The following is a 13944-nucleotide window of genomic DNA, read 5'->3' as shown; positions in this document are numbered from 1 at the left end:
TTCGGCCTAATCCCGTAATTTTTAGAAAATACAAACTAATCCAAAAAAATTTTTTATTAAAAAATGACATTTTGGAAAAATTTACTCTATGATGGCATGCAGCAAGGGCACTTTAGAGTTTTTTAGAATGTTTTTAATTATAAATTTTGATGTATTTGTGTTAAACTTATTCATGAGCCGGGCTATTAGATTAAACTTAAAAGTTGATCCAAAATTTAAAAAGATATGGATAAAAATATTAGGTTCGAAAAATGAATTTGGATAAAAAAATATTAAACTGGTTTAAAATATGAATTGGGCTTGACCTTAAACATTCAAGGTCCGAGCTGCTTAACTCGATCCATTTTCTATGTTTATAATATATTATATTATGTTATATATATTATATAATTTATGCTAAAGGGTCAAGAGAACCCTAAAAAAAATCAATTTAGTCATTATGAAAAAGAGTGTATCCAATTAAACCTTTAGTGATGTAAAAAAAATTAATTGACCCCTTCTGCTAGTGGAAATCGTTAGTTGACTGATTTGATCGTGACAGTATGTTGACGTGGCATGCAAATATTTTTTTTATTTATATAAAATGGATCGTAACCATTTATCTAAATTCATCTTAGATAAGTGAAAAACTAAAAAAAAAATTAAAAAAATTGTAAAAAATTATTTAAAAAATCTAAAATATATATAATATAATATGGAAAAAATTTCAAAAGCTATCCTATTCTCCACTAGAATTACATGAAAAATTGTAGGTGGGAAAAATGTGTTCCAAGGACATGCACTTCCTCAAAGAACATCACTACACTATCATGCCACCCAATTACAATGTCTCTATAGCTATGAGGCAGTCCCTAAGTGCATGCACTTATGTAATTTGTGAATCAAATTATCTGTGGGTCCAACATCTCTTGGATGACCAACATCTCAAAAATCTTCTGTCTCTACTCTTGTATCCATGGTAGTTGGTATCATACCAGTCGTATCAGTTGTATGTACCGTTTTGATTTTAAATCAGTATCAAATAATTTTTGTTTTGTTCCGGTTAAAATTCAATGTATTTCAACTGTTTTAATGTGTTTCGACTTGTTTCGACTATTATTGATTTGTACCAATCCATACCAGTCAGTACAAAATTTTGATATTTTAAATTAAATTTTTTTTATCTTAAACACTTTAATTTTTCTATAATTATATTTAAAATTAAAAGCTATTGAATTCAATTATTGAACCTAATTAATAATTTTAAAATTTATATTTACATATAAATATATTTATATGGATCTAATTGAGATATATTTGCATGTATATATAGTATATGATAATTTGTTTTTTTATCAAAATAATATATACCGGTGGGCGTACCGTTATTTTATACTGTTGAGGTTGGCAGATATTTTTCAACTCAAACCATGATTTAAAAACATAAAAAAAATTAGTAAATAATCAGTCTTTTAAACCAAAGCTTGATTTTAAACTTTGATTTTATCCCAATTCTAAAAGACAATTTGTACCTTTTGGCTTTTGAGAAAGTGCTTTAAATGAAGTTACCTTTTTATCTCCTCATTAAATGTGGTTACAACCACAACCATCTTCATGTATATTGAATGTATCTATTTTTGTCGCACCACCTTGTTCTTCTTCAATTTAATTTTTATTATTTATCTTTAATATATATTTTCAATCTTTTTAAAGGTAAGTAAATATTTAAATATATTTATTCAAAAAATTATTTAAGTATAAGACATATGAGTATTTTCTATAACACATCATTACATTTTTATCATTTTAATAGTTATATATATACACACAAAGATAAAATGATAATTTCATGTAATGAGACGGGGTAGAGTGTAGTGAGGCAAACAATTACCATAATCATTCTATACACATTATCCAAAAGAAAATCCGCCCTACCTTGTATTGCTTTTCAAAATCAATCTGCTCCATCTGAAACAAGTTGATTTAGAATCTATCGAGTGATTCAAATATTGCCATCACTATATTGGTTTACTCAAGGACCATTTCAACACGCCTAAATTTCCTTGTCAAGACCATTCGTTCAAGTCTTCGTCGGCAATGCATATTTCATACCCCCTCCTCCTTTTGGCACTTGGTAACATGATGAATGGTCAGAAAGAAACCTGTAAATGACTCTTTCGCTCTTTATCGTCTGGAAGGTCACCAAGTTATCAATGTTTCGGGAGGCCTACTTCCACCTTACCTTCGGTTCTCCTCGGAAAATCTTGGTTGCTCATCTTTGCAAATAAACTATCTGTTCCTTCCAAGACGGTCTCGCCTACCCACTTCTGTGAACAAGTCACTCGTTCTTCAAGGTAACTACTCTTCTATTGAGAACGTGACTCTTAGGCTTCCAAATCTCACTTGAATGTAACAACTCTATACTGTCATTTAGAATGAATAACAGAATAAGTTTCATCACGAGTATTCTCCCCATGCGCTTCGCAATAATGGCAACATCTCAAAGCATGGAACCTCTACTATAAATACGCACAACACTATGAAGAAATGATGGATCCTCAAGCAGTCTAACCTTTATGTTGTCTTCAGTATTCACTTTTGCACCCTTAACATTCTTGCACACTTATCTCCTCCGAGTCTCCACGCTGACTTTCTCAACATCACCACATTCTCCTCCTATGTTCACTTTTGGTGATACATCTATATGTACTTGTATCGGAACAAAAATTGTTGGACATTATTATTATAATTTAAAATTGATATTAATAAAAAGAAATTGTCAAAATTACCCCTCCAATGAAATTTAAACAAATTGGCACACTCCTTTCTCCCTCTCTTCCTTGCCGGACCAATCCATGATCATCATCATCATCTCTGATTCAGAAGAATCGAAGAGAAAAAGATGTTCAATTTCTTGAAAGGAGTGGTGGGCGGATCAGGGGGAGGCCAGAAGGATCTACCTTACAATATAGGGGATCCTTACCCTTCCGCTTGGTCCTCGTGGTCTCACTTTCGCGGCACTTCCAAGGTATTCTTTTTTCTGAATTCTCCATTTACTGTTAACCATCGATCAAATTCAATCTTTAATCACATTGCCTAACTCATAATCACATTGGATCTTGTACTTGAATCCACTTATTTTTAATGCGTTTTTCTTCCAGGATGATGGATCTCCTGTGTCTATATTTTCTCTTTCCGGTAGTAATCCGCAGGACGGCCGTTTAGCTGCTGGTCGGAATGGTGTCAAGCGTCTTCGAACTGTAACTATTCTTTTCTCAATTAAATTGCTTTCTCCTTGTTTATGGCATTTGCGATGATAATCCATTATTACTTTTTAGTATCACTATGTTTTTGTTTTATATGAGAGTGCATTTTAGTGATCGAGCTAGATTAGATTTTAAGGTGTTATTTCTTCTAAATTTATATTTGCTTTCAATATAAAGCACACCCTTTTTGGCTTTCTCTTTTGCTTTTTAGAAGCGAAAAGCGGGTAGTAAAAACAACAGCCAAAAGTTTAGTCTCACTTGTGTTAGAATAGTTGCTGGATTCTGGACATTGAGATGGTATTTTTGATCCTTCTACAGGTGAGGCATCCGAATATCTTGTCATTTCTTTACAGTACTGAGGTTGAAACTGTTGATGGTTCCGGTACAAAAGTTACCATCTATATTGTCACAGAGCCTGCTATGCCATTATCTGAGAAGATCAAGGAACTAAGTTTAGAAGGTACACAAAGGTATATCCACTTTGCTAAATTCCGTGCTCGTCTTTGCTCTTCTTTTTTGTTGATTCCGAGAATGCATAACATGTTTTAGTTTCTGACATTGGAATTCACCTATGCCATATTTGAAAAGTTCCTTTCCTTTTTTATGCAATCATACATGGGAGATTGAAAACACTGTATGTTATTTAAAACCTTAATAATTTTGGGGTGTGATTTCTTTGTTGGTAGAGATGAGTATTACGCCTGGGGTCTGCACCAAATAGCTAAAGCTGTGAGCTTTTTAAATAATGACTGCAAACTTGTAAGTATTTCAAACTAGGGCTGCAAGTTTAGATCTTTAGTTGTTGAAAGTTGAAAAATGCTTAGTTATCTTAATAATAATCTGTGTGACAAATTTGTGACTCTAGATTTAGCATCTATCTGACGTGATTGCTGGAAAAATGTCAGTGTTGCATTAACATATGTTAAGAGATTGACACTTTGCATAAGCCATTCATGAATTCTGTCACCCATGCATTTATACAAATAGACACATAATTTCCGAGGTAAGCGAAGGATTTTTTTCTTGTATTACTACATTTAAAATAGACTGAATATGGTTCGGTGGATTTAGCATAAAAGAGTCATATTGAGTGCTTGCGCTTTTTGTTCCCATCATATTTATCAAACCAATCATCATTTTAAGATAGACAAGTTGTTTCTATTACTATTATTTTCTAATTTTATTTTTCTTTGGATTTTCTTTTCACTCTAAATGTAGTACAATCATGCATACACCGATAGTAAGATGTTGACTGGAATCATTTTGAAATGTAATGCATTTACAGAAACTATGCCACCCAGTTTGCATGAGAAGAATGTGCCAGCTTTTCTCTTTAGTCCTCTATGATAGCAAAGTTTGAATCTTATTTGTTTATTCAATGTGCTTGCACTCGGGTTTGAGTGTTTTTTTTGTTGCTGTGTAGGTCATTGATCTAAAGTGTTTTTGTAGAAGCTGCTGATAAGTCTGGATTTTTAATCCCCTCTTATCTCTTTCAAGATCACTTTTTTGACTAGCTTTGGATGGTACAGGTTCACGGCAATGTTTGTCTGGAAAGTGTTGTTGTAACGCAGACCTTGGACTGGAAGCTACATGCATTTGATGTTTTATCTGAGTATGATGGGACTAGTGGAACTGCTACAGGACCAATGCTGGTAATGCTTGTGTTTGGATGTCAGCAAAGTGTTTAAGTTATTTTTGAATCTCAATATGACATATATTATTGCAATCTTAAAATTCGTGTAGGTTTTCATTTACTGAATTCTAAATATCTTTTTATACAATAGCCAAGTTTTTTTTAATAGATCATTAGAGATGCAACTTATAAACATAACTTTTGAATTCTAAATATCTTTTTAAAAAATAGCAAAGTTTTTTTTTGAGTAGATCATTAGAGATGTAACTCATAAACATAGCCCTTCCTATTTAGTTTTAGTAGTCATTAGATTTTGGCATTGGCAGTATATTCATGTATTAAGTTCAGAATAATTGCAGGTTATCTATTTCTTTTCTCAGCTTAAAGTTTTCATGAATGAAATGTTTCATTCTATTATTGTACAAAATTATGTTATGTGCATGTTTATCAGAAACTTTTTCATTCTTTTTTGTCAAAACTGCCTGTGCATAGGTAATTGATTCTTTGTTTGTTTTAATCAGCCGTATGAATGGCTTGTTGGATCACAATATAAGTCGGTGGAGCTGGCGAAGTCTGACTGGGTTGCAATCAGAAAATCTCCACCATGGGCTATTGATTCTTGGGGTTTGGGTAAGTTTTTATTGTTTCTTTTGATATATTGGTGTAATGAATTACATGAGGGTGGGTCAACGGGTGATCACTTAATTTGCACTAATTCTTTGATCATATTTCTTGCGACATTGATCTCTTGGGTGTACTTTCCTTGTAATGTTTCATTTCACGAAGAGGATACTTCTTGGCATGGGTATCTTTTGACTTTTGTTCGAGTTGATACTGGCTATTATTCTTGTCTCTTAGATGCCTGTGTTGACCGAGAATGCTTAGCTTTATGTTCTCTTTTCAATTTTCAAAAAAAAAAAATTCAATTGTCTTATTGATACACTGTGCATTACAATGACATTCAAAAAAGTATAGTCATATATGCTTGTCTAAAGTGACTGAAGGAAAGAAATCCATGATTTGGTTCAATTTCAGTTATTTTGCTGATTTCTTTGTTTCTTTTACCATGCAATTCTCTATACAATCTGAACATTTTTATAATTTGATAGGATGTCTTATTTATGAGATTTTCTCTGGCATGAAGTTGGGAAAAACTGAGGAGCTGCGAAACACTGCTTCTATACCAAAGGTTTGTAGCTCTTGTTATGATAATGCATGTAATAAACCATTTGAACCCAGATGCCTGCAACATACTTCAAATTAATGTCTAATATTAGTGTTTGTGTTCCTGAGTACTCATGGTGTATGTCGGGTGGTGTTGATCCTTTGCAAGTTTCTTCTCATATTTATCTGACTACTTTCTTGTCTCACAGTCTCTGCTTCCAGATTATCAGCGGCTCTTGAGCTCCACACCTTCACGCAGGTTGAATGCATCAAAACTTATAGAGAATAGTGGTGAGTGGCTGAGTGCCCCCTTTTTTTAGTCTATTGTAGTTTTGGCAACAGTCTCGGAAGTCCAATAAAGCAGTTTGCTTTATAAGCATGAGATTTAGTCATTAATTCTTTGACTGACTACACCTAACTATTTACCTCTTTGGAGTGTCATAGACTGTTCCTTATTCTTGCAACATAGTAAATGTGTTATTTCTTGAATGCAATGCAGTTTTTTGGGTGAGTGGGTGGTTCATTTATTGTCCTTGCTAAGTTAATCTAAACCATTTTAATGGATATGTTATCTTCATTTTGTTATATCTAGGTTTTGGTACTTTTTAGTTGACATTTGATTCTACTTTTTGAAAGACACTTGAAAGTTCCTATTCACTTTTAGCCTTTTATTTTTGGTTATTACTACTTTGAGTTTGTGGGATGCATTGGAAGATAAAAGAGAAACAACCCGTTGATTAAGTAGATAAAATAAATGTTCTAAAGTGATCTATCTACCCCAAGAAATAAGACAAATGAAGATCTGAATTTGAGTTGTGAGAAGTCATCCAAAATAAGGTGATGCAAATGGAAGGATTTGAGTATGACTTGTGGTAATGAAGGCAGATGGTTCACTTGAAAGTAATGTTGGATGCTTTCTGCTTAGAAACAGGGATCTTGCAGTTCCTCATTATTTGATAGTGTTTTTTTATTCAGAAGGTTCCACATGGAGCTATCTGTTTCATGAGGCACTTCTTTTCATTTCTCCTGCTTTATCATCTTATACTTTTTTCTATGCATCTAAGAATATAATATTTTCTGTATATTTTCACACCACCAGTATTTGTTTCTAAAGTTCTTTCTTCTGTCTTGTTTTTGCCTTGTGGCAATACCACATTCTATAATGCTTTTTTCCCCCAGAATATTTCCAAAATAAGTTGGTGGATACAATACATTTCATGGAAATTCTTAGTTTGAAAGATAGTGTTGAGAAGGATACTTTCTTTCGCAAGCTTCCCAATTTAACAGAGCAGCTTCCTCGCCAAATTGTGTTGAAGAAGGTACTTATTTTGAAAGTCAAGTGGGATAAGTCAATTAAGACCAATCTTCTATAACTTTTTTTTAAATATAGAAATTCATCCAAAATTTCATGACAATTTATGATTTCGTAATTTTCTCTGCAGTTATTTCCTTTATTAACCTCTGCCCTTGAATATGGTTCGGCTGCTGCCCCTGCTTTGACTGCACTGTTGAAGATTGGTTCTTGGCTTTCAGCTGAAGAATATACCCTGAAGGTCAAACTCCTGTTCATTGCTGTTTACTTGATGCTTATAGAAGTCCAGTGTGTGTTTAATCATGTAACCTTGGCTGACTGGATTAGGCTTCTCGTTCCAGGTACTGCCTACAATTATAAAACTTTTTGCTTCTAATGACCGAGCCATTCGAGTTGCTCTCCTACAGCATATTGATCAATATGGAGAATCTTTATCAGCGCGAGTTGTTGATGAGCAAGTAAGCAAATCATGGCAAAGTGATTTTCATGTTTCTCCCTCATTTAGGCAGATTCTTGTTGCTTAACTCGGAACTCCTGATATTATAATAGACTTTGACTGTTCATTTCAATTTTTATAACTAGGTCTACCCCCATGTTGCTACCGGATTTGTGGACACATCATCAATTCTCCGGGAATTAACTCTTAAGTCCATGCTTATAATGGCTCCTAAGGTACATTAATTTTATTGCTGGCTGCAGCTGTGTTACTTGATCCTATTATTTTCCTAATGTGCCTCTGTCAATCATATATTTGACAAGTCAAAGTAGACACATGTTTGTGGATATAATCCTCTAATTACAATGAAGAGCTTACAAAGAAACGAATATAGTCATCTTGGGCAAACACCAGCTTCAACCCTTGAACCCAGGAGTGGGCTAACATAGGGTGGCACAAATCTTTTTTTAGCAATGAAGAAAATTGTGATTGTTCTAATGGAAGGAGGTACCTTAGTGCAAAATGTTACAATAGATATTTATACTTCTGTCATTTGTTTTTGTCGAGTTTGACTGTTCAGCCTAAGCCTTGAAGGTAGTGAATTCTTTCTAGAGTTATATCTCTTTGAAGAGATTCTTTCTCATTGCCAGCTATTGGTGCAATTCTGCTGGTTGATTTTCTTGATGTTGACATATTTAAGTTACTCTTTTGCTCTTTACAAGCTCGCAATGCTATTCATTTAGGGTATGCTTGGTTCAATGGAAAAGTGGGGGGATGGAAAGAGAAGAGTGAAAATGGAAAGAAAATGACTTTCTTGATGTTGTGTGCATTTTCATAGGATTATTATTTTTAAAATTTTGCATTTTGTTTCCTCCCATTTGCCTACTCTACCAAGCAATGTATTTAAAGAAAGTTACTTTTTGTTTTCATTTTTCCATCTTTACTACCAAGCACACTAATAAAATGAAAGATATATTTTCAATATTTCTATTTTTCTAATCTTTTAATTTTTTGTCTTCCTGATTTTCTTTCCATGCTGCCAAGCCAAAGTCTTAGTATACGAGGAAATGTTTAGGGTTCATAAACTTTTCACAGCTTGACTTTAGAGTTAATCAAAAGATTGCTGGAAACAATTTGGAAATTGCTTTCCATAACTCATTGTGCTCCATAGAGTGGTTTGGGAACGCATTCCCAACTAATCACTACTAAAATTAGGACCTTCACATGAGTGTCAGCTGTCAACACAAGAATAGAAAAATTTAAAAGTAAACTCCCTGTTATATGCCACTGGTCTCACCTATTTTTTGGATGTCAAAAAAAGGAGGACAACAATGTGTTGAAGGTCTTATTGTGTGCAAAGTCCAATGGTTTTATTCATGTTGAAAGTGTCTCCGGAACAGATTATGTCAAAAAAAACCCAAAAAAACTCTAGGCTGAGTTCTGCACAAACTTGTGATTTTAATTCCCATATGTTTCCGTATTCTTTCCATCTTTCAATCTTGTTTCATTCTCCATACTATTGAAGCTTTGTGAAAAGTTTCTATTTTTACTGTAGATTTCTGATTTCAACCTTTTCTAAGGGTTGCTTTTTCTTCTCATTGCAGCTTTCACAACGTAATTTGTCAGGCTCCCTATTGAAGTATCTTTCGAAGTTACAGGTGTGATTAACATAAAGTTTTCATTTAATTTTTTGAGCATTGTTCCCATAACAAAATCATTTGCTTCATTATGTTCTGTACATCATGGCAATTTTGGGCAGGTTGATGAAGAGCCTGCTATTAGAACAAATACCACCATATTACTGGGAAACATTGCAAGCTTTCTAAATGACGGGGTTAGTAGGTTCTAGGCCAATCCTCATGTGTTTTCATTATCTTACATTTACATTTGAGATATTACTATTTGGTAGCATGATCCTTTCTTTCTCTTCCACTTTGTCTGTTTCCTTTTAAAATTTAGTTAACTACCTCTTGTTGAAAAGTGTCTTCCTTTGCCCTAAAATTGCAGACACGGAAGAGAGTTTTGATTAATGCATTTACAGTCCGTGCATTGCGTGATACCTTCTCTCCTGCCCGAGGAGCAGGTATACATGTGTATTGCTAATGTCTGGTATTCTTGGTTTTGGAAATGGTTTCTTTGATTTTCAAAGCAATATGTTCTTGGTTTTCTAGGTGGCATCAAACTAATATGAAACTACATTATGGCAGGAGTTATGGCTCTTTGTGCCACCAGTTCTTATTATGATACAACTGAGATTGCAACTCGGATTCTTCCAAATATAGTTGTACTTACCATTGATCCTGACAGGTTATGTTATTGTTGATCAGTTTATTTATTTCTGCCTTTTTATTCATCAGTGTGCATGAAAAGTGTGCTCTCTTGTATTCTAAATAGTGATGTAAGGTCAAAGGTATTTCAAGCAGTTGATCAATTTATGCAGATACTGAAGCAATCTAATGAGAAGGTGAGCTTTTAGATGCTTTTTCCTCTTCCACTTCTTTTCCTTTAAATATAGGCAAACGTGACCTGACTACTACGCTGTGCCATCAAGGACAAAATTAAATGATACTCGTATATCATGCATTTATCTTTACCTTCTGCTTCTTTTTATTGCTGATTCTAATGAAATCAACTTGAATTTTACATCCTCAATGAAACAGTTTGCTGCTCTTGGTTTATAGATTTTTAGTACTAAACAATGATTTGAACCTGGCAAAAGCTTCATGCTATGATGCTGCAATTAATTGATTTGGCTGCTTACATCCTTGAATTATTAAATTTTAATTCTATGGTCTTCATGTTTAAACCATTTGCTGGCAACCAGTGTATGGCTATGTTTGGGTGGTAACATCGAATTTGACGTGCTTCAAGCATGTAGGCAACATATAGTAGTTAGTTACGCATACTTATTTTTTATTTAAAATATATCCTAGTGCTTCTATGGTCTATTTCTCATCCTCCTATTATTCTTTCTATGGTCTATTGTCTTTGTTATCTTGTTTTATGTTATAGTGATGCTTTTTCTCTATGATTCTTTATAGAGTAATGCTGGAGATACTGCTCACGCTGGAAGTTTAGGGCTCGCATCAATGCCGGGAAATGCTGGTTTATTGGAGTAAGTTGACAGTTTACCGTAGGGGGGTCGTATTGATTGCAATCTACCACAAGAGGAACCTGGAAAGTCACTATGCAAATTTTTAGATTCCAATTTGTTTCATTGGAATATTGTGCATTGTCAGCTAGCTTTGTTAGTTAAATCATTTATAAGGGCATGTCTTAAAAATCTTGTAGTTGGGTTACGTTTGTTCTTTTTACCAAGGGTGTAGGTTTGTTGTTGATGACTAAGATTATGACTTTGCAGATGGGCCATGAGCTCCTTGACTCTTAAAGGTAAACCTTCGGACCAAGCTCCAATTGCCGCTTCCAATTCTGTCCGACCTGTGACTACCACTACTGCAGCCAGCTCAGGTATTTACTTTTGGTCTTTACTTTTGCTTGATTATATGCGGTGTTTTTTTCGATAAAACCCATTTCATTGCCAATCTTAGGACTAATAGAAACTCCAAGTATGGCACCAGTCCGTGTAAGTTCCAGTTCGGACTTTGCCGATGCTCCCGCACCTCCATCCCCTACTTCAACTGATGGGTGGGGTGAAATCGAGAATGGCATTCATGAAGAACAATATAGTGACAAAGACGGATGGGATGATATCGAACCCCTCGAAGAGCCAAAACCATCTTCAGTCCTTGCAAACATTCAGGCAGCTCAGAAACGTCCTGTGTCACAACCTAAACCTCAAGGTAAATATTGTTCATTCAATTATGGAATTTAGGAGTTAAGTTTCTAGTTTTAATGCTTATGGTCCAGGGCTGGAAAAATACAAGAAATGAATACAAATATCTTATGCTTTGAGAATTTCATAATAAATATTTTAAAATTAGTCCAAGTAGTGTGTAAATAACCGTAAGGATAAATTACACCAATGTCACTAAACTATTAATAAGTTTACTTTTTAGTCACTCAGCTTCAAAAAGTTACAAAATTGTCATTGAAACATACAAAAATTTTCATTTAAGTCATTGGACTGTTGAAATCATTACTGTATGGCTTTTTTCCGTTCGCACCGCCTGCACTTTCCCCTTCTATTCTATAGTTTAGTATTGTTTCATGAAACAGTTTTGAACGTCACAAATCTGTGAAACAAAAAATTAAATAATTGTTTTCTTTGAACTCCAACACTGATTGTCAGATCAATTTGAATAAAAAATATGTTCTTCCACTTGTTGATAGGCACTGTTTAACCATACCGATCATTGAATCGTCGCTTAGAATTCACTAGCCGGATTTTGTAGAAAAAGAAACTTAACCCAATGACTTAAATTTTCGAATAATTTAGTGACTTAAATAAAAACTTTCAAATAGTTCAATGGTCATTTTGTAACTTTTTGAAGTTGAGTGACCAAAATGTGAACTTACAAATAGTTTAGTGATATTAGGGTGTAGTTTACCCGAACCATGAATGCTTGAAGGATTTTCTTTGATCATCATTTCTCATGTATATTAGTGTAGATATATGTGGTTCGATTTATATATGTATGTATGTGTTTTGAATCTTCGTCTTTTTTTTTTCTTTTTTTCTTTTTTGAATTAGCAGCTACAAGTTTGAGATCAAAAAGTACAGTGAAGGCGGTGTCGACGAAAGACGAAGATGATGACTTGTGGGGTTCGATAGCGGTTCCTACTCCGAAAATTGCTTCAAAATCATTGAAAGTTAAAACAAGTGGAGCAGTTGAGGATGATGATCCTTGGGCAGCCATTGCAGCTCCCCCTCCTACGACGAAGGTGAAGCCGTTATCGGCCGGAAGAGGGAGAGGAACTAAAGCTGCTGCGCCCAAATTGGGTGCACAGAGGATAAACCGAACATCTTCATCTGGGATGCAATAAAATCACAAGCCATATTAAACAACATAAATGATGAAAAAGGAAAAAATATATATATAAAGTTTTGTACATTTTTTTTTGTTCTTTTTCTCTTATGGTGACTGGTTTCACATTAAAATAACATCGAATCTTTTGTCACCAAGTTGTAGTTGCTAACAATATATATTATTTGATTTGTAATATCCTTCTTTTAAATCCCAAAATCTTGGCTGTTTGATTTACTCTTCATATTATGCAGGTAAGAGAAACTAGGCTTTGGAAGACTCTCGGATTGTATAGGGAATTATAACAAATTCGGTGAGTCGATTTCTATTTTTTAAAGTCAAATTTCCTACCAACCCGAGTTTGGATTATTTTGATTATATCATTACTCACCACTTACTCCTTTAGATTGCTTCTTCTACTTCTCCTTCTCCTTCTCCTTCTCCTCATTATTATACACTTGGTGTACTTAAAGTTTTGAGGATTCATTATTCTTAAATATTTTGTTGGTAAAAGTATCATGAAAATTCTTGTAGTTAAAGTCAGGTTACGTTTTGTCTTTTCTACTTAAAAAATAAGTAAATTGGCTTATATATATTAGATCATAGAGTAAATTGATTCTTTTTGTTAAAAATTGTCTAATTTTATTGTTTAAAACTAATATGGCTGACAGAATAATTAAACAGCTACATTTGGTGTGCAATGTGTAGCTCATGCTGATGTACAATGATCAATTTTTAATATTAGAAATAAATAAAATTTTTAATAGAATGATTGATTCTCTCTTTCATCTAACAAATAAGAATTAATTTGTCAATTTTTTTAGTAGAGCCGGCAAAGTACAATCAGACTCCTAGTATAAGAACCTCTATGGTACTTTTACCGCTTTGCTCATCTTTAAAATTATTATTTTTCCTTTTAAATTATTTTAATATATATACACTAAAGTGGATAATTATTTGGTAGATCGACAGTGAAAGTTTTTAACTCTACAAGCAAAGTTGAAAATTTGCCATGTGTTTTAAGTTATATATGAATTTTTTTAAAATAAATAAATAAGGTATGTGGCAAAATTTTAGTTGCCAATGTGGGTTTTTATAGATGTTTTATCAAGGATTTCTCCAAGATTTCACAATCACTGTCGCTTTTTAGCAAGGGATTTGAGTTTGATTAGATATATAAGGGCGCATTTGGTACTTCGAAGCAAAAATTAATTTTCGCTCCTATAGTG

The 13944-nt window shown here is 33.6% G+C and overlaps 1 protein-coding gene across 4 annotated transcripts; it reads left to right on the top strand.

Annotated features, from left to right (window-relative positions):
- Nucleotides 1–2741: 2741 nt before the first annotated feature.
- On the top strand, nucleotides 2742–12907 carry LOC107962376 (N-terminal kinase-like protein). 4 transcript variants are annotated; one of them, XM_016898738.2, is made up of 21 exons: nucleotides 2742–3007; nucleotides 3141–3239; nucleotides 3564–3715; nucleotides 3932–4004; nucleotides 4775–4897; nucleotides 5400–5508; nucleotides 5988–6067; nucleotides 6252–6333; nucleotides 7222–7361; nucleotides 7485–7595; nucleotides 7696–7812; nucleotides 7937–8026; nucleotides 9395–9448; nucleotides 9550–9624; nucleotides 9798–9873; nucleotides 9998–10097; nucleotides 10185–10254; nucleotides 10832–10905; nucleotides 11152–11258; nucleotides 11348–11590; nucleotides 12442–12907. In XM_016898738.2, exons 1-21 carry the CDS (start codon nucleotides 2882–2884, stop codon nucleotides 12732–12734), a joined length of 2394 nt encoding a protein of 797 aa, XP_016754227.2. In that variant the 5' UTR covers nucleotides 2742–2881; the 3' UTR covers nucleotides 12735–12907. The 4 variants fall into 4 exon arrangements, with proteins under 4 accessions (XP_016754227.2, XP_016754225.2, XP_040952079.1 ...); XM_016898736.2 differs by having other exon boundaries at nucleotides 2753–3007; nucleotides 11339–11590; XM_041096145.1 differs by having other exon boundaries at nucleotides 2756–3007; nucleotides 12445–12907.
- The last annotated feature ends 1037 nt before the right edge of the window (nucleotides 12908–13944 follow it).

The sequence above is a fragment of the Gossypium hirsutum genome, chromosome D06 (genome assembly GCF_007990345.1).
Source record: "Gossypium hirsutum isolate 1008001.06 chromosome D06, Gossypium_hirsutum_v2.1, whole genome shotgun sequence".
NCBI lineage: Eukaryota > Viridiplantae > Streptophyta > Magnoliopsida > Malvales > Malvaceae > Gossypium > Gossypium hirsutum.
Note: the sequence above shows the minus strand (reverse complement) of the source record. Positions and strands in the feature narration are given on the sequence as shown.

Coding starts and splice junctions, on each gene's coding strand:
- LOC107962376 (XM_016898736.2), top strand. CDS start 2,882: ATGTTCAATTTCTTGAAAGGAGTGGTGGGCGGATCAGGGGGAGGCCAG. Junction 5,509..5,987: donor TATTGATTCTTGGGGTTTGG/GTAAGTTTTTAT, acceptor ATAATTTGATAG/GATGTCTTATTTATGAGATT. Junction 11,259..11,338: donor CACTACTGCAGCCAGCTCAG/GTATTTACTTTT, acceptor TGCCAATCTTAG/GACTAATAGAAACTCCAAGT.